Here is a 27,006-nt window from a genome sequence, read left to right as displayed (position 1 = left end):
TGAATATTTGTATACCTAGCCCTGAATTGTACCCCACAATTTTAAGTAAAAATTAAAAGGGGGAAAAAAAAGCCGCAACCTAGATCCCTTGCATGCTCAGTTCACAATAGGGTTCGGGCTCCTGTGAGAAGCTAACCTAACGGGATCTAACAGGAGGCAGAGCTCAGGAGATCATGCGAGTGCTGGGGAGCGGCTGCAAACACGGAGGAAGCTTCACGCTCTTGCCCGCTGGGCAGCCCAGCCCAAATCCCTGGGTTAGATGACATTTCTAAGACTTCCGAATGCAGAGAGTCAAGACTCACTTATTTCGCACTGCTCTCCCTCCAGTCCAGGTGGGCAAATGCATTTTCCAGGGTAGAAACAGGTCCCTCCATTAAAGCAGGTGGTGGAGCAGTTTGCTGTCAGAACGAATAACGAGGTGTTGTGTTAGACAGTGGGTCAAGCCTCACAGATCTGCACCTGGAGTGAGAAGCGATTCCTCAGGCCTCTGCAGACTGCCCACTCGTACACTGTAATCAACTACTTGACCCTTGCAGATCCCAGAACATAAGGAGACACCACAGACATCACATATGACCCGCTCCCGCTCGCCCCTAGGAGTTGACATCCTAGTGAAGAAAGGCATGGTGTGTCAAAAAACTTTCTGTTTAATCATTTTATAAATACCTATGCCCTTAAAAGGAGAAGAATGCAGCTGGGCTCCGTGGCTCTGCCTGTAATCCCGCGCTTTGGGAGGCTGAGGTGAATGGATTGCCTGAGCCCATGGGTTCTAGACTAGTCTGGGCAACTTGATGAGACCTCATCTCTACAATAAATAAAAAAATTAGCCGGGTGTGGTAGCGTGCATCTGTAGTTCCAGCTACTTGTAAGACTGAGGTGGAAGGGCTGCCGGGAGCGGCCGCTGCACTGCAGTCTGGGTGACAGAGTGAGACTCCGACTCAAAAAAAAAAAAGGAGAAGAATGCTATAAACCCCAGAAAATACTTTTGCAAACTTCAGGTGAGAGAATAAAGGAAAAATAAGAAGACTTGCTTTGCCACAGCTAAAAGGGATAAAAAAGTGATAAATATCAGGACTCGCCAAAGGATAAAGGAACTTTTGCTTCCAGAATAAATGAACAGAGACTCATCATACCTAATAACATTTTTTTAAAAAGTAGAGTTTTAAGGCCAGGCGTGGTGGTGGCTCACTCCTATCATCCCAGCACTTTGGGAGGCCGAGGTGGGAGGATTGCTGGAGCCCAGGAGTTCGAAACCAACCTGGACAACACAATGAGACCTCATTGCTAGAAAAAAAAAAGGAAAAAAATTAGCTGGGTGTGGTGGCACACCCCTGTAGTCCCAACTTCTCTCAGGGGGTTGAGGTGGAAAGATCATCTGGGCCCAGGAGGTCGGGGCTACAGTGAGCCATGATGGTGCCACTGCCCTCCAGCCTGGGTGACAGTGAGACGCCAACCACACCCCACCAATAAAAGAACTTTACGATGCTTGGAGAAAGGAGTCGTATTCAGCAAAAGATTGTGGGCCCTTGTGAGGTCCACGGTAGGAACGTGGTGACAGAATGAGCCAGGGATGACAGAGCTGGCTGTGTCACCCTGTGGGCCCAGTAACTGGAATACCCAGGTAGGGCTTGTACTGTATGTGATTTCTCCTAAACCCTCTCGGGGCCTGCTCTGGAATTACACTGCTCATTGGCACCTCAAATAGAGGCAGGACAGAGAAATGGGGAGAGGAGACACCTAAAAATAGATGCATTGGCTCACTGTATCAAAGAAATTAGAATTAGAGCTTGGAGTTTTAGCAATGCCAGTAATATGACCCACTTATTCTAGTCCCACATAAAACAGGTCCGAGTTGGCCACAGATGAACAAAAGCAGACTGAGTTTCCAGTAGGAACTTCAAGAAGGAAACCCAAAAGTTAGAAGTACAGGCTTTCCTTGTGGAAAATAAAATCCCAGAAAAATGTTCTAAGAATATCATGCTTCCTTTTCTTTTTCTTTTTTTTTCTTGTCTTAAGTCAGGGGTCTCACTCTGTCACCTAGGCTTATGTGCAGTAGCACAATAAAGGCTCCTTGACCTCCTGGGCTCAGGCAACCCTCCTGCCTCAGACTTCTGAGTAGCTGGGACTATAGGTGCATGCCACCACACCTGACTAATTCTTTAATTTGCTTTTTTAGAGATGAGGTCTCAGTATGTTGCCTAGGCTGGTCTCGAACTCCTGGGTTCAAACAATCCTCTGTCGGTCTCCCAAAGTGCTGAGATTGCAGGCGTGAGGCACCATGCCCGGCCCATAGCATGCAGCATCAATGATAAACTTTGTGTTTGAAAGCTCCCAGCAAGGCTGTGGGTGCTCGCTTTGGCAAAAATCAGGCCTGTTTTCATGGAGGGAACAGTAGCATTTCAATGTAGGACTTAGGGCTGAGGACAGCCAGCTCTCTGGGACTCCTCTGTTTTCTGCTAGTGTTATTGCTAGGGTTGGCTGTCGCTTTTGTGAGTGTGTCCTGTCTCCCACTCGCCCCTATTTCTTTTGGAGACAAAAAGAGATGAGAAAACGCTGGGATTGGTACCCACTGGCCTGTTCCTTGTGGGCACTGTCCCGTACTGATGTGTAGAATGCAAAGAATCTGGTAGCTTAATTGAAGCCTACAGACTTTGACAAAGCCGGTTGTACAATTTGGCCACGCTGTTAATACTTGCATGCAATTTTGCTGTCCAGATCAAGCTTCTCTGCATTTCTGTTGTGCAATGATTCTTGACTGGAAAAACAGGCCAGAGACATGAAATATCTTTCACTGAGGATGGGGGATATTCTAGCCAATGCCAAACTACTCAGTTCCTAGAGTTTGTGAACCATGTCCCAAGAGCCAGTGAAAGTTATTCTTTAATATTTGTCCAAATACACAGTGCTAAGTAAGGTCTTGCTCCATGCCAGTGATTAAACCATTTTTCAGAAGCCCATACTCCCTCTTGGATAAGAAAAGCATCTTTTTGTTGAGGGAGTAAAAAGTATTATTTTTTAATGTTCTAAGAGTTCCAGTGAGACAGAGTAGAATTTCCACAGACTTTCCAAAAGAACAAAGAAAAAACTTCTGGAGTCTAGCAGGCAGGAAAATCTTTCTTCTGAAAGGTCAAATATTATAAAACATAAAATGTACCGGAAAACAGATAGCTGCATTTCTTCACCATGACCCTGGGTATGTGTGACATCAGGGCCCTAGAGAAACCCAGCAATGGACGTGTCACTGTGCAAACCACAGCAACGATGGACACGTCCACATACACAGGCCTCCCAAATGGCCTCTTCGGACCCACGAATGCCTGAGTTTTCCATCCAAGTCTCCGAAGGACTTGCTTTATCTCTTAATAGTTTTGAGATGATATGAGTTTAATTCTGCTTCAAGAAATGCCCGATTTTGAAACAGCAGAGATGCCAAGTGCTGAATTTAGGCAAATAAAATGAAGATTCACAATAAGGAATTTTACTCACTGGCTGTTAATTATTGTCAGTGTCATTCGTGCTTAAGTTTTATGAACAAATATGCTAAGAACTTTTTTTTTTGAGTCGGGGTCTCACCCTGTTGCCCAGGCTGGAGTGCAGTGGCATGCTCACAGCCACCACAGCCTCGACCTTCTGGGCTCAGGTGAGCCTTCTGCCTCGGTCTCCTGAACAGCTGAGACAACAGGTATACACCATCATGCTTGGCTAATTTTTAAATTTTTTTGTAGAGACGAGGTCTCATTATGTTGTCCAGGCAGATCTGGAACTCCTGGCCTCGAGGGATCTCCCTGCCTCAGTTTCCCAAAAGTGTTGGGATTACAGGCGTGAGCCAAGGTGCCCAGCCTAAGAATCAGTTTTTAGTCCAATGCTATGGGTGCAAAAGACCACTTTTTCAAAAAAGTAGGTGAGCTTCCACATAGTGTCTTACTATATCTATCACGTAGAGCTCAGGGGTGAGGGACATGAGGGCCGCTGGCTTGGTTCCAAGTTTAGAGACGGAAAAAGTATGACCCACAGGAACTCATGTTGTTCGTCCCATCAAGTCACTCATGGAGGAGCCGAGGCCAGAACCAGGTCACTGGGGGCAACACAGTACAGGGGACGGAGGGAGTCTGGATGGAGCCATTGAAGTTCTAGAAACCTCATTTGCAATGGATGGTCCTCTACCCATCTCAAAAGGTCCCTAAGAGTCAACTCACACCAGTGTGTGAAAGTCCTCTGTAAGTCCTCAAATAGCAGACGGTCATAGTTTCTTCAGTTTTCCATTCCTTTTTTTTTTTTTTAAATGCTCATTGTGCCGGGCTCGGTGGCTCAGCCTGTCATCCCAGCACTTTGGGAGGCTGAGGCGAGTGGATTTTCTGAGCCTGTGGGTTTGAGACCAGCCTGGGCAACTTGGAAAGACTTTGTCTTTACAATCAATCAAAACTGAGCTGGGCGTGGTAGCACATGCCTGTTGTTCTGGCTACTTGGAAGGCAGAAGGATCGCCGGAGCCCAGCAGGTCGAGGCTGCGGTGGCCGGGAGCGGCCACTGCACTCCAGTCTGGGCGACAGAGTGAGACTCCAACTCAAAAAAAAAAAAATGCTCATTACATTCTTGCTTGGTACCAACTGAGCATCACTAAAACGCCACTTCTCAAAAACAAAATTGATCACCCTATCTCAAGGCACATCTTTAATAGCAAAGAACAATGCCTTATCCAGACAATTAGCACTGTTGACACAGAGATAATTGCCTTCAATAGACATACTTTGCAAGACACTCTAAGTTTTATCCTGTGCAAGAAAGGCGTCTTCTAGAGAGCACAAATCATTCAGTAATATCTAGGGCCAGCTGGAATCTGCAGCCAAGAGTCCCATCTTATGGCCCTGCATGTTAGGAAGCATCTCGGGGCTGTGGCTTGGCGCAGAGTTCTGAATGGGAGTCAGTAAATGTCTAGGCTGGGCCCCTCAGAGCAGGCTGCAAAATTTCAGCCTCAGAACTCCCCCACAAAGCTGATTTAGGACGTGCCAACATGCTATGTGGCAGAGACGGCTAACTGTTCACAAAAATCCACACTCCCATAACAGGAGTCAATGGGACACAGCATCCAGGAGGGACAACATTTCTTCGGCCTGCATCCAGGTGAGACCACGAGGCTAATCCCTATCCATGGACCACGGGACAGGCGTGGAAGTTTTGTAGGTCACTTCTAGGCCAGAGTTTTTTTACAACTTTTGATGAGTTATTATTATTATTTTTTTAAGCAGAGCCGACTCCAATCTTTCTCTGCCTCCTGGCTGGATCTAGAGAGTTCCAAAGCTCCAGGCAGGACCACAAGTGGCTGGCACCTGGGTCCTGAGTCACTGCATGGAGAAAAGCTGTCCTGCCTGGACCAGACGCCCCTGCATGGGAGCATTCTGTGGGTGAAATAAACTTATATACTGCATTGAAACGGGGATTTTGGTTTTGTTAGCAGCCATCTTTACTCTAAGTGACACACCCTATTTACAGAACTGTTATGAAGAATGATGACATTAATTATTATTAATATTATTATTAGAGCTGGGGTTGCCTCTGTCACCCAGGTTGGAGTGCAGTGGCACAATCACAGTTCACCACAGCCTTGACCGTCTATGCTCAGGCGTTCCTTCTGCTTCAGCCTCCCGAGCAGCTGGGACCACAGGTGCACACCACCACGGCTGGCTAATTTTTTTTTGTTTTTGTATAGACCAAGTCTCGCTAGGTTGTCCAAGCTGGTCTTGAACTCCTGGGCTCAAGCAATCCTCCTGTCTCAGTCTCCCAAAGTGCTGGGACTACAGGCATGAGCCACCGTGCCTGGCCAAGGATACCTACCCTAATCAAACATCTTAAAAGCTAAGAGAACCTTGTTTCAGAAAGAAACTGTTACCTTTATCGCAATTGACTCCGTAGAATCCAGGTGGGCAGATGCAGAAGCCAGGGGTCACACAAAGTCCGCCGTTCATGCAGTGTGGCGTGCAGAGGGCTTTAGGGAGAGAGAACTTGATTAAGGCCAGACAGGGCTTCAGAGAGGCACCGCGTGGAAACATCAGGAATACCACAGTCTGCGTTTCCAGGCTTCGTGGTTGACTGAAATGGTTACTCTTCGGAGACACAAGTTGGCTATATTACAACTTATTTCTGTCATATAAATCAGGCTATTATTTCACTTCTCAGCCACTTTCTTGGAGAAGAACTCTGGGTTTGTTCCATCTGAATGCCTGATTCCACTTTTCCCAGAATCCATTTAACTAAAACGTGGTCTTCTCAAAACTGTCAATACATTCCCTCCGCCCTACTTCCTTACTCTTCTAATTCCAAGTTTAAGGCAGAAAAGAAAAGCAAAATATTCTTATTTCTTGAAGAGGAAACTGTTTTGCTTACTCTGTTCAAAAAAGCTCTCGGTAAATACTGCTTAATAAACTGTTTTATGATTAACCCCCAATTTCTTGCTTATTTCTTTTTTCATATAATTTTCTTGAAAGCACTTGCCCTGAAACAGAGGTACTTACTATATAAAGGATTTTTATCCCTTTTTTTTTTTTTTGCCTCATATTAACTTTATAACTCAGGTGCAAACTTAACTGTGAATCAAGCTACTTCTAACTGGAATAATTTCAAATCAGTAGTGACACCAGCTTTTTCAACTCAACTTAAATGGAAGGAAAAAAATCTACGAGACTCTCATAAGATAATATCAAAGTATAGCATGTATAAATCCACATATTGGATTTAACAGGAAACCACTTCTAGAAGAAATACTTTTCAATAGCTCTTCTGTGGCCTTTTTTTTTTTTTCCTTTACTTTCCTTTTCTTGTTCTTTCTTTCTTCCTTTTTTCTTGAGACAGGGTCATGCTCTGTTGCCCAGGCTAGAGTGTAGTGGCATGATCACAGCTCACTGCAGCTTCCAACTCCTGGGCTCAAGCAATCTTCCTGCTTCAGCCTCCTGAATAGCTGGAACAACAGGTACACCCTACCATGCCCAGCTAATTTTTGTGGGTTTTTGTTGTTGTTGTTGTTTGCTTGTTTTTTAGAGATGAAGCTATGTCACCCAGGTTGGTCTTGAACTCCTGGCCTCAAGCAATCCACCCACCTCGATCTCCCAAAGTACTGGGGTTACAGGAGTGAGCCACCATGCCCCGCCTCCTCTGTGGCTTTCTGAAGTTTCACCAATCCTTACAATGTGACCAGAAACATAATTTCAGATGTCAATCCCAGTGGGGCTCCTGTGTGGCGTCCGAGTTCCCGGGAAGCTAGCCAGGGGCATGGTTCTCTCTTACCTTTCTCGCAGTGGGGGCCGTAGAATCCATCGGGACACTCACAGACGCGCCTTTCGTTGCAAAAGCCTCCGTTCCGACACCCTCCTGGGCACTCAGCTTCGCCAAAAAGAAACAAGGCTTATGTGGACACCCTGATGTCATGTTGGGTGAGTGACAGCCAGGGTGAGACACTGGCAGTCGCCGCTATTCCAGCCCACCCGTTACGGCGGTTGATCGAACACTGATACTTCCACCCCATTCGATAGCACTCAAATTGCCCGAGTCTTTCTCCAGGCAAGATTCTGCCTCTGCTGGTCCTGGTCCTACTTCTAGCAGGAGGGGGTGGCGGAACCACAAAGCAGGCCTCGTTCTGCCTGCACCCTCACCCACCCATCCAACCTTGTGAAATTCACACTGTGAGAGAATGAATGACAGTGCCTTCAGCATTTACCTTCAGAGGGTGGGATGGCTTTTTGACACGCCTCGAGAGCACGGAAAGGCTCCAGAGCTTAGATTCTGGGCTGGAAAAGCTTGTGAGGGATGGGAAGGGAGCCAGACACTCACGCCTCCGTGAGCAGGTGGGGCACTCACGCCTCCGTGAGCAGGTGGGGCGGGGCTGAGGCCTTGGGGATCACTGGGGTGATGGTGGCACCCTGTTCCCCAGGGGGAGGTGAGCCGCACCAGGCGTCAGGTGGGGGTTTGAGTAGTGATGGAGAAGCGGAGAGATGACCCAAGAGGGGAAATTCATGACCCAGGTGAGACACCCCTGGGGACTCCCAGAGATGGTGATGGACGCAAAAGTGAGGTTGTTTTGAAGGGGTGTGGAGTTCCTAAAATTGTAAGAGGGGCCGAAGGCACAGCAAGTCCATCTTGGGGCTGTGACTAAACCCTGTGCTTCCCCGCTCCTACTGCTGGCGTGGTTATATGGTAATTGTCCAAACAACCACGTAGATGAGTTTTGCGCGGATCACCCCTGGCGGCCTCACAAGCCTAGTCCTCATGCCCCTCGGGCTCACCTTGCTGGCATGTTTTGAAGAAGATGGCGTTCTGGGGCGTCTGGAGGATGGCGTTGCCTTCAGAGTTCATGACGATCACATTCACTTCAAAGGCTGCCACTCCATCTTGTTTTCCGAGACATGGGAAACCAACTTGAACAACTAAAAGAAAAAGAGAACAAGCATGGAGAAACAGCCTGTCTAGTCGATTCCAGCTTCACAGAAGCCCTGGGGAGAGCGTCAAAGGACAAGGTAGGAACGCTCACATTTCGTTGACTTTCTCGCAACTCCGTGGAGTGGGGACCGTGTTTTGATTACCTGGGCATTCGCCACAGAACTTGGGCATCGGGCTGGGAGGGGAAAGAAGGAATGACCCTCATTCACTTGCACTCTGTAATAGGGAATTGGGAAGACCAGGCTTGCATGTCCTTGCAAAAAATTGTTTTCTCTAGAAATCAATGATGCCAGGAGGAAGCTTAAAGAGATTAATTAGGGGAAGAAACTTTGTGGGCACCTTATTATATATTATATCCACAGAATCCCCAAATGGCTGGAAACCCACAAGTCAAAATCCATTACATAAAGCCCTTGAGCAAGACCCCACTGGCTCACGTTTACCCCGTGTTTGTGAAAGTGACAACATCTCTTCTTTGAAAATATCTTACAACTCAGACTAGACCCTGGTCTCCTGGATGGAGTGAATGAAGTTTACATTTTCCCAGGCTGTGTGTTAATCTGAAGATGAGTCCCTATCCTGGGAGACAGAGAAGGGGGTTTGGTGTGATGAAATAATCTCGTGGTAGGATTGTGCCCAATGGTCTAGACTCCTCAAGAGAAGCCACTTCTTCCTTGAGTCTAATGATTGCCTGCCTTGGGGAAGTGCAGACAACAGAGCCACAAGGCAGAGATGGGGACTCAGGCAGTACAGTACAGAGGCACCCACTATGGCATGCTCACTGGTCATTGGGCAGAACTGGGCACGTCAGTGACAACTGCCTGAGAAGCTAATGATGTAAGTCAGGATTATGATGACACGTCCACTGGGGAAGACGGGGCTAGCTGTCCCACTGGACTCCAGGTCTGCCTTAAGAATGGAAAGAAATATTACTCTTGTGTGTACATGTGAAATTTTGCTTTATTTATATTCTGTAGGGCGGGTTATGGTAAATGCCAAGCTTGGGCAAATCATACCAAGTCAAGATAAACCTTTCTCTTGTTCTTTTTATGGCGGTGGGATCTTACACTGCCACCCAGGCTGGAGTGCAGTGACACAATCATGACTCACCTCAGCCTTCACTTCCTGGGCTCAGGCGACCCTCCTACCTCAGCCTCCTGAGTATCTGGGACTACAGGTGCCCACCACCACATCCAGCTAGTTTTTTTAATTTTCTGTAGAGATGAGGTTTTGCGCTGTTGCCCAAGCTGGTCTTGAACTCCATCCATCTCAGCCTCCCAATGTGCTGGGATGATGGGCGTGAGCCACCGTGCCCAGCCATAAAGAGTGTTCTTAACTTTCCTAGGTTTATAAGAAGAAACGAGCTGGAAATTGGTCTGGTCTTTTCCATAAGGCATTGCGTACATGCTGGTCACACAATCTTCTTAACATGCTTGGCAACCAAAAACTCCTCTCCAGGCTTTGGCATGGTCAGCGTTCACAGCTGTGCCATTCTCAAAATAACACGGACTTCCAGTTTCCTTGAAACTTGAGACTTGAGCATTGAAAAGAATCAATTATATAATGAAAGGACGTGCAGATATTTTAACGGAAACAAAAAGAGAAGGAAAACTCAAATTGTGTCTAAAGTTCCAAAGTGAAATTCCCCATGGAAAACCTTGGCTTAATGAGATTCTATATATAAAAAAGCCAGTCTACAAAAAAAAAAAAAAAAAAAATCATGAAATTTCTAATTTCAGAAGAAAGCAAAGGCATTGACAAATAATTTTTTTATTATTTTAATTTAATTTTTAAATTTTAATTCTAATTTTAAAAATTATTCCAAGTGCACTTATACTTTATTCCATTATGCAACTTTATTTACCCTCTTAGGAAACTTTGACACAGAGAGGTGGGCCAATAATTCCTTGAAACATAAAAAGAAGGAAGGACCTGAAAGAATGCTTGAAGATGGAGCTTTGGGAATCTTCCTCACCACATGTCATCATCCAGACCTTACTGTCTCCCAGGTGTATGTTTTTCCTGCACCTTATTCTGCCTCCTCTTCGCAACCCATCTGATTCTTTTTTAAAAAGGTGCTTCCATTTTATTTTAGCTTCTAGAATCGTGGCCCGAAGACGCTTGTGAGTAAACCCATCTTCCCATGTGCTTGTCAGTACTGCCAAATTTCAAAACGTATCTTGGATGTGAAATATCAAAACACATCTTAGGGGTATCTGGAAATTTCAGTGAAGAACAATCGTTAGTGCCTCCATGGCCTCAGATGCTCAGCTATGACTACACACGTGTTCACATGCTCCGGTTGGCTGCTGTTCGGGGGCGCTTCCTGAGGGTTTGGGGTGCTCACATAACAGGGTGTGGTTTGCTAACGTGACCTCTAAGTTAATGAAAGTAGAGGCGTGCTCACAGAGGCCACTGGCCTGTGGTGATGCTAGAATTATACAGGGGAGAATGACCCAGGGGAGAAAAGCCAGGATGCACAATCTAACAGGAAGCTCCCGAGGACACAGGGCACAGGTAACTTTCATCAGGGTTTTCAAGGTTAACCACCCCCTTTAAATGATTAAACACAGGCCAGCGCAGTGACTCACACCTGCACTCCCAGTGCTTTGGGAGGCTGAGGCGAGCCAGGAGTGCAAGACCAACCTGAGTAACACAGCAAGACCTCATCTCTTCAAAAGATAAACAGATTAGCCAGGTGTGGTGACGCACACCTGTAGTCCCAGCTACTCGGGAGGCTGAGATGAGAGGATTGCTGGAGCCCAGGAGTTCAAGTCTACAGTAAGCTATTACCATACCACTGCACTCCAGTCTGGGCAACAGAGGGAGACGCAGTCACTTAAAAAATAAAAATAAAAAAGACTAAATACAAATTTGAGTCAAAATACAAGAGCTCATCCGTTTAGGAAGTGTTTATTGAATGTTCACTATATGTCAGACACTGTTTAAGCACAGGTGTGCTTCCGTGAACAGAACGAACACAATGCTTTGTCCTTGTGGAGTTTACGTTTCCATGATTTAATATGAAGAGATTCTGTGATGGCAAACTATTCTGCTCATTTGAAAATCTAGAAAAGATCAGGCTCGGTGGCTCAGCCTGTCATCCTAAGACTTTGGGAGGCCGAGGAGAGTGGATTGCCTGAGCCTGCGGGTTTGAGATCAGCCCAGGCAACTTGGTGAGACCTCATCTCTACAAAAAAAAATTAAAAAAATAAATAGCTGGGTGTGGTAGTGCATGCCTGTTGTTCCAGCTACTTGGAAGGCTGAGGCGGAAGGATCACCTGAGCCCAGCAAGTGGAGGCTACCGCAGCCATGAGCGTGCCACTGCAATACAGCCTAGGCGACGGAATGAGACACCAACTAAAAAAAAAAAAAAAAAATCTAGAAAAATACAGTATAAACTGAAACTGTTTCAAGCCATGGACTTCAATTGGAATTGAATGTAGTTGCAGTGGTTTTTTGGGAGGGTCTGCAACTACTGAATCTTTGGGTATCAACTTTTAAAATCACTCTGCTTCTAGGTTGTCTACATTTTAATTCTACAACAGGTGCAGAGATATCACCTAGGAACGCCATCTAATGTTTAGAATAAGAATCCTAGAGAACTGCACATGCCGTGACCCAATGGTTTGCGGTAGTTAGTTAAACTCTTTGGGACTCCATTTCCTGATTTGGCTGAGACGAATAATACTAAAATATTCTTTAGAAAATGGTGTGAGATGTTCCTTCATTTTAAAGTTTAGGGCAACTCCCCTCCCACTGTGGGAGCTTTTCTGTCCTCTCAATAAATCCTGCTTTAAAAAAATAAGTAAATAAACAAAGTTTAAAGAAAAGTGTAATGCCGTCAGTCACCACCAAAAATGTCTTTTATTTTTTTTAAAAAAGCACCGAAACATGCACACATCCAGCATGGTAATACGCAATTGTGCCAAGTGCATAAAAGAGAAATGGTCTTTTATGTTTTTAATTGAAAAACTGCAAGTAATCTTGGCTGGTAACTAAAGATGCAAGTATCTTCATTCTCTTAATAAGCCAGTAGAAATGACATCCCTAAGATGTATTCTACTAACCTAAAGTCATGTCTAACTACTGTCATTATTTTTTAAAATTAATTAATTAATTCTTTTTTTTGAGCTGGAGTCTCACTCTGTTGCCCAGGCTGGAGTACAGTGGCACGCTCATGGCCACCGCAGCCTCGACCTGCTGGGCTCCAGTGATCCTCCTGCCTCAGTCTTTCAAGTAGCTGGAACTAAAGGTGCGTGCTACCACGTCTGGCTAATTTTTTTATTTATTGTAGAGACGAAGTCTCGCCAAGTTACCCGGGCTGGTCTCAAAACTGCAGGCTCAGACAATCCTCTCGCCTCGGCCTCCCAAAGTGCTGGGATGACAGGCTTGAGCCACCACACCCGGCCTACTGCCATTATTAATGTGAAATATTTTTCATTGTTGAAAATCTAGCACACTCCAGGTTTAAAATTTTTGCTTATTTTATTTAAGCAGAATATTTCCAACCCCAAAATCCAGCTTCAAGTTAAAAATGAACACATTAAAAATTCCATCAGCCCAGGTGAATTTTTCCTACACGTATCCATCGCCTTTGAAATAGGAGGCATGTAAGCAGAGTTAAGATCTGAGCTCTAACAGCAGAATGATTTGAGAAGAACCAGGACAAAAAAATTTAAATGTTGGGAGGTACCTGGTTTATCATTTCAATGAATTCTTTTTTAATGTGAAGGAAGAAATTAATGAACCACGTGATAGACTACACCATTACACATACCTATTTTTCTTTTTCATTTGAGTTGGAGTCTCAGCCCATCGCCCAGGGTGGAGTGCAATGGTACGCTCACAGCTACCCCACCCAGCCTGGGCTCCGGTGATCCTTCTGCCTCAGCTTTCCAAGTAGTTGGAGCTACAAGTAGCTGATTTATTGTAGAGATGAGGTCCTGCCAAGTTGCCCGGGCTGGTCTTGAACCCGCGGCCTCAGGCAATCCCCTCACCTCGGTCTCCCAAAGTGCTGGGACAACAAGCTGAGCCGCCAAGCATTTTTCAATTCTCAAACGTGAAAGGGAACTTTTGCTTCCTTTTGTGCAAACCCTACTTGTCTTCCTTCCTGTGTGTATAGATTTTATCTGTAAGACCATTTAGGTAATGAGAATTACAATTAAGTACCTTTTAAAAGTTTTTAAAGAATTGCGCTTTAAAAACAACAGCAACAACAAAGCCTGGCTTCAGTTGGACTCATCTCCAAGGATGGCCTTTTGGGCTGTGCTTAGTCCGATGTGTCTCTCCGTTCTCCAACATGTGGTGCACGTTTGCGATTTCCTGACTGCACACCCAGGTGCTCAGACTGCTCCTTCCTTCTTTTCTGTCCAGTGTCCTCCCACTCAACTTTCAAGGTCAAAATGAAACATCACTTGCTCTCTGTGCCTTCCCCAACACTCCCCCCACCAAAACCATTTCACTAACACCTCTGTCTGTGATTTCACTGTGACTGATGACTTCACTAGGGTCTGCATCCTTTGCGAAGGATGCGATTTTTCAAAGGCAAGAATTATATCTTATTTGTGTTTGTAATCTTAGCACCTGGCATACTGTCTGTCACAAGCTAGGCACTGGCAGACATGACCTATGTTACGGGAGGCACACCTATATACCTTTACAAACACACGCACCTGCCTGCACTGACACTCACACCCACCCACACACACACACACACACACACAGACCATGGACAGCGGGAGATCGAAAGAAGGAAATTCAAGATTACGCAGTCAGAAGGACACAGGCACAAAGAAAAAGAGAACTTGAAGGCAGAAAAAGCATTGACTCTTTTTTTTCTCTTTTAATTTTTATTTTGAAATCGTGGGGTACAATTCAGTGTTAGGTATACAAACGTTCATGGTGCAGGTACCCTTATGGATGAGGTGTACTCCCCATTCCACAATGGATATACTTTCTCTTTTTGAGTCAGAGTCTCACTCTGTTGCCCAGGCTGGAGTGCAGTGGCACGCTCACGGCCACCGCAGCCTCAACTTGACCTTCCATCTCAGTCTTCCAAATTAGCTGGAATCACAGGTGTGCACCACCACGCCTGTCTAATTTTGATTTATTGTAGAGACGAGGTCTCGCCAAGTTGCCCAGGCTGGTCTCAAACTCCTGGGCTCAGGCAATTCTCTCGCCTCCGCCTCCCAAAGTGCTGGGATGACAGGCATGAGCCGCCAAGCATTTTTCAATTCTCAAACGTGAAAGGGAACTTTTGCTTAGCCAACTCTTTACTTTCAAAGAACAGAAATGGGAAAGTACTGTATTTTGCAGCAGCCCACTTGTGAATAGAGTGCCATTTTTGCCAAGAGCTAGAAGAAACTGAGTCAGATGTGAATTCCAGTGCAGTCTAGACTGGATTATCCCAACCAAGGTTAAAACAAAACAGAAAAACTAACACAAACTGAGCACGACTCACCCCGTACAGACGGATGTGTAACTGATTGCACAGAAATGAACTCTTATGTCTAAATAAACAGCATCTTTATCCTGACCGAACTCTCTTCCCCCATGATCTCGGCCGCCTCAGCCACCAGCTGGTTGGGTCACAGCCCTTGCAAAGGGAGAGATGAGAAAGACAGCAAGGGCTCATCCTCAGCAGGGCAGGATCATAAACTGCTATGTGACTGGACATCGTCCAGCACAAATACCCATCCGTGTGTCTACCTGCCCTGCCCGCCATTCACCCATCAGCAAGTGCTTCCTGGGCACCTACTCTGGACTTCACATTCCACTAAGCACTGGCGTCACCAAGAGGAAGATGGCTCCTTCCACATCAGCACCAACTAAAAACCGTCAGGATGTTGGATGCCTGCAAGCCTTCCTGAGAAACACCACTGCTGGGTTGGTTTCATGGTGTGGCAAAGATGGGTTGTTCAAAGAGGCCAAGTCTTGGCTTTATGGAAACTGTTTTTTGTTACCCAACTCAGTCCTTTTAGGGAACCACCCTGCAGTTTGTATTTCCTGTTTTTGTTCCCTTCCAATGCCAGAAGGCAGGCACTTCATAACTGTTAAAGATCAAGAGTGTTCTTTTTTCATGCCGTGTTTAGTCATAAGAGGAGTCTGTGGGATAAAAGCAAGTCCAGCAGCTTGGGGGTATAAAGTGGCCCTGCAGAATAATGAATGCTACCTGGATGTTTGGAAACAAAGACACACTGACTTAGTTACTTTGTAATAATTCAAGGTACCGTCCCTTCTCCTGGGGAGAGGTTAACAAGGCGAATGAGTAACTGCCCAAGGAGATTCCCATAAACTCCTTGCACCTGCATTTCTGCAAATTATTCCTACACCTGTTTCCAGAAAACTGTGCGTGCATGGGGCTGGGGGCTGTCTATGCAAAGTGTGTATGGGGGGGGGCATGCCCAGAAGGCTTGTTCTTTTTAACCTTATCTTACCCAAAGTGCCATCCACTTTTTCTTCTAAAAATTCTAAATTATTAGAAAATGCAGTTCTACCTGATAGAACTTCATCACAGGTTCAAAATCATGTCAATATTCTAAGAAGTAGAATTTCAGCAAGATTTTTTTTTACTAGCCACAAACAGTGAAAGAGGCTGAGAAGACTTCAAATGTGAGTGCTATATTAGAAATTCAAAGACACAAGACTTATTGAGAGGTGAGCAGGTATAATGGGTCATTCATTTAATTCATGAACTTTAAATGAGATACAATGAACTCACACTCCTTTTTTAATCAGAAGAAGACAAAAGAAAAAAATTCAAAAATATATCATGGAAATTGAAAGATGCTATGTACTCATTTCTGACTGCTTCCAAAAAGATAAGCAAAAAACACGCTCAAGATAAATCTTGTAGAAAATTATCTTCGACTAAACAGAAGCACCATGAGACATGGCATGCGTTCGACTAATGACCAAGTCCAAGAACCTGGTGGCCGGAGTGTCCCTTTTGTCCCCACGGTGTTGCAGACCCACCAGCGCTGTCGGAAGGGAGTTGGGACGTCCAATTCCTTGGGGCTGCTGCTCTCAGGTGAGTGAGTCCACAGAACCCAACTCATTCCTTCACCCGAGCCCCAAGGCATCTCACCCAGGAGCAAATCCCCTGGGAGGGCTGTGGGTCATGCGGGCAGCACCAGGAGGACAAAGAGAAACTCACATCTATGCTCTTCCTGTCTGGGTCCATGGTGGTGCTCAGGCCAGGACATTCAAGGAACTGTGATAGGCTGGGCACGGTGGCTCATACCTATCATCCCAGCACTTTGGGAGGCGGAGGTGAGAGGACTGCCTGAGCCTGTGGGTTAGAGACCAGCCCGGGGAACATGGCAAGACCTCATTCAAAAAATTAGCTGGGCGTGGTGGCTCACACCTGTAGTTCCAGCTACCTGGGAGGCTGAGGTAGAAGGATCGCCTGAGCCCAGCAAGCAGGGCAAGGCCACGGTGGCCATGAGCGTGCCACTGCACTCCAGCCTGGGCAACAGAGTGAGACTCCGACTCAAAAAGAAAGAAAGAAAGAGAGAGAGAAAGAGAGAAAGAAACTGTGAGGCTTTAGTCCTCAACTCTTACCGGAATGCAGCAAGGCAGACCCATCGACGGTGCCAGGTAACCGTGACCTGAAAATGGCCTTTGTGAAGGTGTCTGGTTTCCTGATTACTTTATAGATTTAGATGAGCTCCCAATGGGATTTTTATTTGACATCTAACAAAAATTTATTTTAACATCCTTCTGGAAGAATAAGATTTTTTTTTAAAGGAAGAGAGTAATCAATGATTTTAAAATACCACAGAGCTACAACTATTACAATGTTAAAATAAACAGTAAGTCCCAAACAGATCCTATGTGTGGAAGAGTCTGATGTGAAATGAATGCATATCTAATGCAACTTCTCATACTGAAAAAGCTGATGACCCAGAAAAATAGTTCAGGTCATTCATACTATTCCCAAAGTAAATTTGTATAAAATGCTAGAGGCATATACACGCTATCACTTAACTGCTCTCTGAAGGAGGAATTAGATTTCCAAGCATAAAAGCCATGGGAGAAAATTGCAAAGGAAAAGAAAGGCCTGGCCACATAGAATTCTTCTCCACATATTCCCCCAAAAATAAAAAAATAAAAAGGCAAATCGAAAAAAATTGCAGTAAAAGGTAAATATACTTTTGATAGGTAGCAAGCTTTGCAAATCAACAGGAAGTGCACAATTACCTTAGGATAAAAATGCACAGACATTTTACATCGTCTAATAGATACCAGAAAATACGTTGCACCCCAACAGACGTCGTAAAAATCAAAGGAAAAGAACACTGTGAGAAGCACTCTTTTGCTGTTCAAGGCAGCAAAGCGGTTAGCGTGATTAATAATAACCCACCCAGGCTGGTGAGACTGCAGGGAGCCAGGCCTTCTCCCTCGCTGCCAGCCAGGGCACAGACGGGCATGGTAACCTTTATGGAGAGTAATCTGGCACTTGGGCAATTTGTTTTAAGAGCCTTTAAAAAGTTCGCAGTTCATATCCTTTGACCTAGCAACTCCACTTCGAAGAATCTGTTTTAACAGAATAACGAGACGGCAACAGGATTCTGGGGCACACGTTTGTCCTACAGTCACTTCCCAAGGGTCTGCTCTGTGCTGGGCTGGCTGTTAGAGCTATGGTGGGCTGGACGAACAGGGCTTCTGCCCTCGATAAAGGGTCTGTCAGGTCCAACAGAAAGTTCATTGTGACATATGCAAACTCTAAAAACAGTGGCATGAACAACCCAGCAGGGAATGAGTGAACAAATTATGGTATATCCGTGAAACTGATTACTGTAAGGACATTAAAAACAACTTTTAAGTCTATAATGGCATAGGAAATACTTGTGTTAAAATGTAAAAGCAAAAAAAAAAAAGATGCAGAGCCAGTATATAATACTACCACAAGTATGTAAAAATACATTCATTAAAAAAGGACTAGGAGAACAGGTGTGGTGGTGGCTCTTGCCTCTAATCCCAGCTCTTTGGGAGGCTGAGGCGGGAGGACCCCTTGAGCCCAGGAGTTTCAGGCTGCAGTGAGATATGGTTACACCACTGCACTCCAGCCTGGGCAACAAACGAGACTCTGTTTCTAGAAAAAGGAAAGACAGACAGAGAGGGGGGAAGAAAGAATGAAAGAAGGAAGGAGGGAGGCGGGGAGGGGGCAGGCTAGAAGAAAGCATATTAGCAGGCGAACATAAGTGTTCTCTGTGTCTTTCTAAAGGTCAGAAGTCCTAGGCTCTAGTCTCAACTCTACCACTCGTTTCTAATATTTGACTGTGGGCAAATCAGTCAAGCTTCACGAGGCTTAAAGTTTTCATGTATAAAAGGCGGCTGTGGTTCTGGCCTTGACTCCCTCCCGGTGTTCAAATTAAACCAGGCATGAGTGGGCACTTTGCAAGCTGAAAAGCTCGAAACAAACCCCATGTGCTGTTGCTTTCTCAGCCAAGAAGGATGACTCGACCGGAAGGGCTGAACCCCTTCGCCCACCTTTCCACGCGCCTCTCCCGCTTCCCATCTCACACAAGGCTGGCTTCTGGGGAGGTGCCTTGACCTACCCTACTTGCCCCATTCCTTCCTTTGAAACGTTGCCACATCCAAGTGTGTTCTGCTAATCTACACTTATCGGCTGGCTATATCCCGCCATGGATGTTTCTTTCTTCTTCCTTTTTTCAAAAAAAAGTCTGGAAGCACTTATGAGCTGGGCGTGGGCCAGAGCTCTTTGGAGCTTTTAGAAAATTATAAGACCATGACTTCTTCGCTCTCATCCTACTCCTTGGCCCGAAAGAGAGCAGTCGAGTTGTCCTGAAATTAGCAGATCTCTCCAGGAAGACATGGCGCAAACCCTCTGATGGATGACACTCGGATGTGAAATCTTCTCACCCTCATTGCATTTTAAGGACCACCCTTCCCCAAGGCAACCACCACCCACCTGACGCCTTGTGAGGCACTGTTCCCAGCAGAGGGATGTTGACAGTCGGGTCTGCCATGACGCCTTTATCCAGGGAGCGCAAGGACAGGAACTCATAGAAGTGTTCCACCTACAACAAAAAGGCACTGAGGGTTAGTACCAGGGAAACCAGAGAGGGTGAGAAGGCTTCTCAACTTGCCACCCGTCTGATGGGAGGGTCTGGATCACACGACATCGAAGAGGCTGTGGAGGCACAACCTACCCTCTGTGTCTTCCAGCTTTCAAATTAGATCCTGTTTGGAGAGAAATGATTTCTTAAGGACGTTAAAAGACATTCACCCCAAACAGCCACAAAAGGTAGTCTGTTAACTTAGGCGATACAATTTAACGGCTGTCTCTTTAAAGGATTGAGAAAAAAATGCTCTTAGGGAAATAAGAAGTGAATTCCTTTGGGAAAACAAGAAAAATAACAACAGTATTTCTGTCCCTGCAAAAAATCAGTGACTATGGAAAATGGATGGGTTTTCATGAATGCAGGTGTTTTAAATGACTCCTACCATCTGCGTGTCCCTCTATACTTAGCTAGATAATATCTACATTTAACATTTTGCTCCAAAATGTATTTCAGTTGGCATTATAAAAGGTTTTAGTGCTGGATGCCCTTAAAATGAAAGGCTCTTGGATTATTTATATCACCAAATACAGTGATAACAATAACATAGCAAACACCAGTATAGTGTGTGCCAGGTGCCGAGATCTAGCCTAAATGTTTTATTCACACTATACTTTATGTTGAACAAGAACCAAGTGAACAGAACACAAAAACTTTGAAAAGAAAGTTTCAGACACCATATAATAAGTCATCATTTGCTAATCCATAGGTATAGCTTTGAGCTTTGTCATATTATACATTAAATGTACCTTTTTTTCTTTTATTATAGATATATGGGGTACAAGTCAGGACAAGCTGCACGAGCAGGTTGCCTGCAGGTGGAGCTCGGACCTCCCACTGGCTCTCACTTGCCCTGGTTTAGGACCAGGTACCCTTTGTGGTGCCACGTGGCCCCTCCCTCCCTGTCCTGGCAGGGCCCATCCACTGCCGTCCCTTCCCTTGTACCAATGTGAATAATGTTCAGGTCCCACTTAGGGGCGAGAACATCCAGTATTCAGCTCTTTGTTTTGTTGATAGATCACTTAGTGTGGTGACCTCCAACTCCATCCAATTCGCGATGAATTCCACGATTCTGTGCTGCTATATGGCTGCGCAATACTCCATCGTGTATAGGTGCCACATTTTCTTTCTCCAGTCCACTTTGGATGGGTGGTAAATTAAATATACCTTTCTATGCGTGATATATTAAAACCTCACATTTGTAAAAACGACCATAATTTCAACAAGTCACCTGATTTTTTTAGTTTTAAAAATATTTGTTTAGTTAGTAAGAAAAAAGGGTGAAAGAGTAAATAATGATTGTGTAGAATTGATGGTAATTCATTTCCCCCTTTGTCCTCTTTTTTAGATTTTCTATATGTAGATCTGTACCTTTTGTTGTGAAATCAGTGCATTTATTGAAAAACAAGCATTCATCATGTACGTCATGCACCAGCTTTCCATTGAGGCTGATGACAAGTCTCTGACTCTATTTGTACAACTCCCTGACCACAGATGAAATATTCTTCCTGGACCTCTATTTAGTGTGGCCATGCTCATGCAACAATTCTATTTAAGTCCCTTGCACATCAGCTTGAAAGTGCATTCAAGAAAGCAGCAATCAGCATTAAAATAGCTTCTGAATGTCTCTTTCAAAAAGTTTTGATGATGTTCACAGAATGTGGAACAGAAAGAATTCCACTCAGAGCCCGAAACACCACTCCAGGGAGCCTCCGGGCCGTGCAGGGCCACAGGAAGCAGGCGGAGACGCACAGAGTCCATTTCAGTATCAGAGAGTTTACAATCACGCTGGCGTCACACTCCCATGTGATGTGGCTAGGGTCAGTGGATTTCTCCAGACAGCCAATACTCTGGACTTATCAATAACATATCTTTGGCTGGAAGTGGCAGCTCACGCCTGTAATCCCAGCACTTTGGGAGGCCAAGACAGGAGGATTCGCTTGAACCAAGGAGTTTGAGCCCAGCCTGGGCAATGTAGCAAGACCTCATCCCCACAAAAAAATAAAATTAGCCAGGTATGGTGGCACGTGCCTGTAGCCCCAGCTATTCGGGAAGCTGAGGTGGGAGGATTGTCTGAGCCCAGGAGGTCGAGGCTGTGATGAGCTGTGATCGTGTCACTGCACTCTACCTGGACAATTCCAACTCAAAAGTAATAATAATAAAAAGGAAGAAAAGCACATCTCATATTAAAGGTTTTGGAGTATTCCTTCTATTTCTTTGAGAATCTACTGCAATTCTAAGACTGCCCCAAGGCAGCAACTGGTCAAAACAGTTTCACTCTTGGCTCTTATCAGCAAAAGGCAGTTTCCAGAGTAAACCTGTTTTCATTTGTCCTTTTTACTGAAGATGACAATCATGCTTGATCTCTGAAATATGTAATTCCCTTCATATTTGATACATTAAAAAAAAAAGTTTTGTTCTGTTTTCATTGTCTTTTTTAATTTTAAAGATGTGGGGTACAATTCAGGATTAGGTATACAAGCGGTCATCACATAGATCAAGTTTGGGCCTCCCTTTGGTCTTCATTTTGCCTGGTTTGAGATCAGGTACTTTTATAGATCTTGTGTCCCCCACCCCTCCAGCCTGGCAGTATCTCACTACTGCCAATCCCTTTCTTATAATATTGTGATTAATGTTCAGGGTCTACTCATGAGTGAAAACATGTGGTACCCAGTTCTTGGTTTCTGCGATAGATCACTGAGTATTAGAGACTTTAAATCCATCCAAGCTGTTGTAAAGTTCACAATTTTGCCCTTCTTTATGGCTGTGTAATATTCCATCATGCATATATACAACATTTTAAAAAATCCATTCCAGTTTTTATGGGCAGCACAGTTGGTTCCATGATTTTACTATTGTGAACTGTACTGCTATAAACATGTATGTGCAGGTATCTTTTTTGTAGAATGATTTGAGTTTTTTTGTAGAATGATTTTGTAGAATGATTTGGGTATATTCCCAGTAGGGGGATTGCTGGGTCTTCATTGCCTTTTTAATAGTTCTAACTAGAAAATCACTTAGAAATTGACCAACATTTTATCTCTGATCTTGACACTGACTCCTTTCAAAGGTTTACTTTGCATTGTAAAGAGATCTACTAAAACCACCAATCCCATATAAGCATCTCTACAAATATATTATCATCACCATGACACAGAGAGCAAATATATCCTTCATTTAACTTATGGGCTTAAATTTAAAGGTCATTTAAAAATGGCTGCTAAATAAACAATAGATTTATGCCATATTCAACTCCTAGACAAGGCTTTCTCTTTTTACTTTATTTATTTATAATATAATAAACATTCTTAGACCCAAATCTCTCCATTGGAAAATCAAACCTAAATTCTATGCCAAGGAGAACAGAGAACTGGCTTTAAAGTTTGGGAATGATTGCGCAAGTTGCAGATTTATTATTTAGATAAAAGGCACCCAGAACATGAGCTGTCACAGGGTAGAGTCTAAAACTTCTGTTGGGAAAAAGAACATTTTCTTTCATTAAATGGCACTAGTGGAAACTCAGGCAGAGGCAAGTTGAGTGATTACTTGGGAAACACATGAAAAGGTCGCTTTGTATTCCAACAAAGAACGGATCTATTCAGGGGAATAATTCACTTCTAAATTAAGCTGCTGAAAAATTTTGCTGGCCTGGTGTGCCACGCAATAAATTTTCTTTTCATGGAGAAGCATAAAAGACACCCAAATATTATCCACAGAGGCACGCTGGAGGTCACTGAACTTGCTTCCAATGGGCTTGGGCTTGGCTGCAGATTAGTGCTGTTCCTTCCAGAACAGATGAAGACATCATTTAAACAGCGAAATGGGACGAGTCCCAAGGCCTTCGCTCTGGCACCCTTCTTGGGGTAAACACGGAGAAAGGAAACCGAGAACTGCCTTAACCCCTTGGGAGGGAGGGAGAGAATCCAGTACCTCTTTGAAGTCCTGTGTTGATGGTGTCTACTTAATCTAATAAGTCCAATAATTGCAGGAGCCTCTGAGGTGAGAATCAAAGGTCTCTCGTAAAGCCGGGGCTCTCAAATCTCTTTTAACTCCATACATCATGATGCTGACCTAAGCACTCTGGGAGAACATTAGAACAATAAAGCTATCATCTTCATTCCAAGGAACATTCCAGGCGCTTCCAGATACAAAATATACAGGGGCCATAAGGGCTGAAAATTTGAGAGTGATTTTTATTGAGTGTTTATGATACTCCGGGCACTGTTCATTTAATTCTCACAACGTACGGAAGGCCATAGCACACGAGAAAATCGGATCAGCAGGTGTGGAAAGTGTGGAGGAATAAGGAGACAGCAAAGGGTGCCTACACTGCTGTGAAGGACTGAAGATATCTACCTCAATAAGCAAGAAGGGAGAAAAGTTCGATGTTTGAGATGCTACCAAAACGAATTAAGCACACCCAATGCTTGAAATGATCTGACGCCTGGATGTCTAGAGCGAGTATGGCCAGATCTCACACTCCCTCTCAGCATTCTTCCGCTGCCTCTCTGCAAAACTCCATCCTTCAAGCTCAAAGCTCATTATCCTTGGATTCTGTGACGCTGCTGACTGTCACCCCGCTTCTTAATTTTCCTACATTGCCCCATGAACTCTCCTCCCAGAGAGGGAAAGCAGCTTCTCCCGCAGAGTGGTGGTTTCATTATTTCACCGGTCTCAGCTTAAACTGGCATGGAAAAGAACACCGCTTAAAGAGCAAACATCCACTAGCCAAACTCTTCTGTTCCCATCGCCATATTTACACACCCTCGACTAGACCACAGCCAGTGGACTCGACGGAGGGAGAGCAGTTACTGAAATCTGACGGTGATCCTAAAACTCAAAGCTCAAACAAACACGTGTGGGACCACAAGAGTTTTGTAAACTAAAACTGGCGGGAGATCACACAGCCTGGCTTCACGTGAGTCTGTTTTCTAAGACATTTTCCATTCTTCCTCCAAGGGTTTGGAATCACCCCTGTTCGTAATCAAAGAAAGCCACTCAGACTCAGGCCTTCTCTCTGTGTTTTCTGCCACAAAACTCACACACTCTCACAGCTTCAACGGTCCCTACTGGGGCAACGAGGCCCCGTGAGAACACTCATGCCCCTCTTCCCAAGGGCAGCCTCTCCTGGCCACCTGCCATGCATGTTCATGTGCATGGGGTCAAGTTCATGACCTTCCCAACCAGCTTCTCTACTTGACTTCCTGACAGCTGCCAGGACTATCGCCGTTGTTTCGGTAACACGAGGGTGGAACCTCAGAGCCGCTGTCTCCCACTGCTGCGGCACCCCACCACAAGACACCCAAATCCTGTCCACCCTTTCTCCTTTTCCCTTTTAATTCTTCCTTTCATCCCCACGACTGTCCCAACCCAGCCCTTCCTTCCTCATGTTGGCATTAATATGGCATTCTTTGAAACAGTCTTGCTTCTCTCTAAACTACCTGCTCTGATGTAAATCAGTACATCTAATGAAAACACCCCTTCTGCCAAGTCACAATCCTTCCCCGTGCCTCTTGTCTCTAGTGAAAGGTCCTCTGCAGGCTAATTTCTTTCTCTGTCTCCCTCTCTCTCCCCCCTACCCAACAGGGATGGTCTTCTCAACTGGCCTGCCGTGACGCCGTAGGCACGTGACTTTACCGATGACTTCACCTCTTCTGACCTTCGGTGGGACAGCTTGGTCCTTGAATATACACCACTCCATATTATCGTTTTACCTCTCATGTGTGTATAGCAGGTATTCTCATCTATGGATTCCTTCATGGTAAAGAACGGGATTACATTTCTTCCCAACATTCCACGGGAGATCAGGACTGTGCACAGGCAAGGCATTTGAAAAATATTTGCTGAGCCGGGCTCGGTGGCTCAGCCTGTAATCCTGCACCTTTGGGAGGCTGAGGTGAGTGGATTGTCTGAGCCCGCGGGTTCGAGACCCACCTGGGCAACTTGGCGAGACCTCATCTCTACAATAAATCAAAAAATTAGCTGGGTGTGGTAGTGCGCGCCTGTAGTTCCAGCTACTTTGGAAGGCCGAGGCGGAAGGATCGCCGGAGCCCAGCAGGTCGAGGCTGCGGTGGCTGGGAGTAGCCACTGCACTCCAGTCTGGGCGACAGAGTGAGACTCCAACTCAAAAAAAAGAAAAAAGAAAAATATTTGCTGAATGAATGAACCTGCTGAGAAGCATCTACTAGTGTAAGCCCCAGGGCACTCCAGAACACATCGCTGGGGTGCAACGGCATGCGCCTCGGATTCTAAAAGCAAGCAGCTTTCCTGTTTTGGCAATTGCCAAATTGCGTCCATGGGTCAAAAAGTTCTCTCTGACTTGGCTGCATGGCCAGTCACCGCAGCCCGCATAGAGAACACAGAACACTTCTGAAACAAAGAGCCATTGGAGGGACGTTGGCATTTGATACCTAGCCAATCTGTGTGTGGTTTATAACTCTTTTATGCTTATTCTGGGACAAAACCTTGGCAACGAACCTCCCAGGAAGAACGCAGGCAGATAATTTACATGAACAGCTCTGAAATGTGACTTTGCCCAACACTCTCCTGGTACACACGGCCTATTTGGATGTTCAGTCATTTTGCCATCTATCAGTAATAATAGGTGATGACAATATCACTGGGCCACTGTGAAGCGCAGGTTGAGTAGTGGCCCTTAGCCACAATGCCTGGAACCAGATGAGCTGATGTCAGATTTTTGTCCCCACATTTTGGAATATTTGCATTTACATGATGAAATATCTTGGGGTTTAAGACCAAGCCTAAACAGAAAATTCATGTATGACTCATATATGCCTTATGCACACGGCCTGAAGGTAATTTTATATAATATTTTAAATAATTTTGTGGTTGGTCACATGAGGCCAGGTGCGGAATTGTCCAAGAAGTTTCAAATTTTGAAGCATTTCGGATTTGGGGATGAGGAATGTTCACTCTGCATCAACAGGGACTTTTTTCCCCCCCGACTTCTCTGAAATTGGCTCTCGAAGAACTTGCTTCAAAAACAAAAAGGGAAAGCAGCTTCTCATGAAGAGTGGTGGTTTCATTATTTCACCGGACTTGGCTTAAACTGGCATGGAAAGGAACACCGCAAGAGCAAACATCCACTAGCCAAACTCTTCTGATCCCGTCGCCGTATTTACACACACTAGACTAGACCACAGCCAGTGGGCTCGATGGAGGGAGGGCAGTTACTGGAATCTGATGGTGATCCTAAAACTCAAAGCTCAAGCAAACACATTTGGGACCATGAGAGTTTTGTAAACTAAAACTGATGGGGGATCCCACAGCCTGGCCTCCCATGAATCTGAACTTCTACGACATTTTCCATTGTTCCTCCTCGGGTTTGGAATCACCACTGCTCTTGCAAACCAGAAACAGGCATGGCTGTCTGACAAATCATTGGCCGGTCACTCTTTCAAGATTCCTAAAGATAGGGAAACAGGCCGGGGGTGGTGGCTCAGCCTGTCATCCCAGCACTTTGGGAGGCTG

At 45.1% G+C, this 27,006-nt stretch overlaps 1 protein-coding gene across 1 annotated transcript in view; it reads right to left on the bottom strand.

Moving 5' to 3' along the window:
* Positions 1-27,006, bottom strand: part of WIF1 (WNT inhibitory factor 1) — a 102,031-nt gene that overhangs the window by 16,406 nt on the left and 58,619 nt on the right. The window contains exons 5-9 of the mRNA XM_021718804.1: positions 19,365-19,473; positions 8,272-8,412; positions 7,277-7,372; positions 5,886-5,981; positions 303-398 (exon numbers count right to left, since the gene is read on the bottom strand). Coding sequence (XP_021574479.1) covers positions 303-398; positions 5,886-5,981; positions 7,277-7,372; positions 8,272-8,412; positions 19,365-19,473 — 538 coding nt within the window. The remainder of the gene's footprint in view (positions 1-302; positions 399-5,885; positions 5,982-7,276; positions 7,373-8,271; positions 8,413-19,364; positions 19,474-27,006) is intronic.

Source organism: Carlito syrichta, unplaced genomic scaffold (assembly GCF_000164805.1).
Source record: "Carlito syrichta isolate Samal-C Ts95f unplaced genomic scaffold, Tarsius_syrichta-2.0.1 Scaffold313519, whole genome shotgun sequence".
Taxonomy (NCBI): Eukaryota; Metazoa; Chordata; class Mammalia; order Primates; family Tarsiidae; genus Carlito; species Carlito syrichta.
This window is presented reverse-complemented; position numbering and strand designations above follow the sequence as displayed.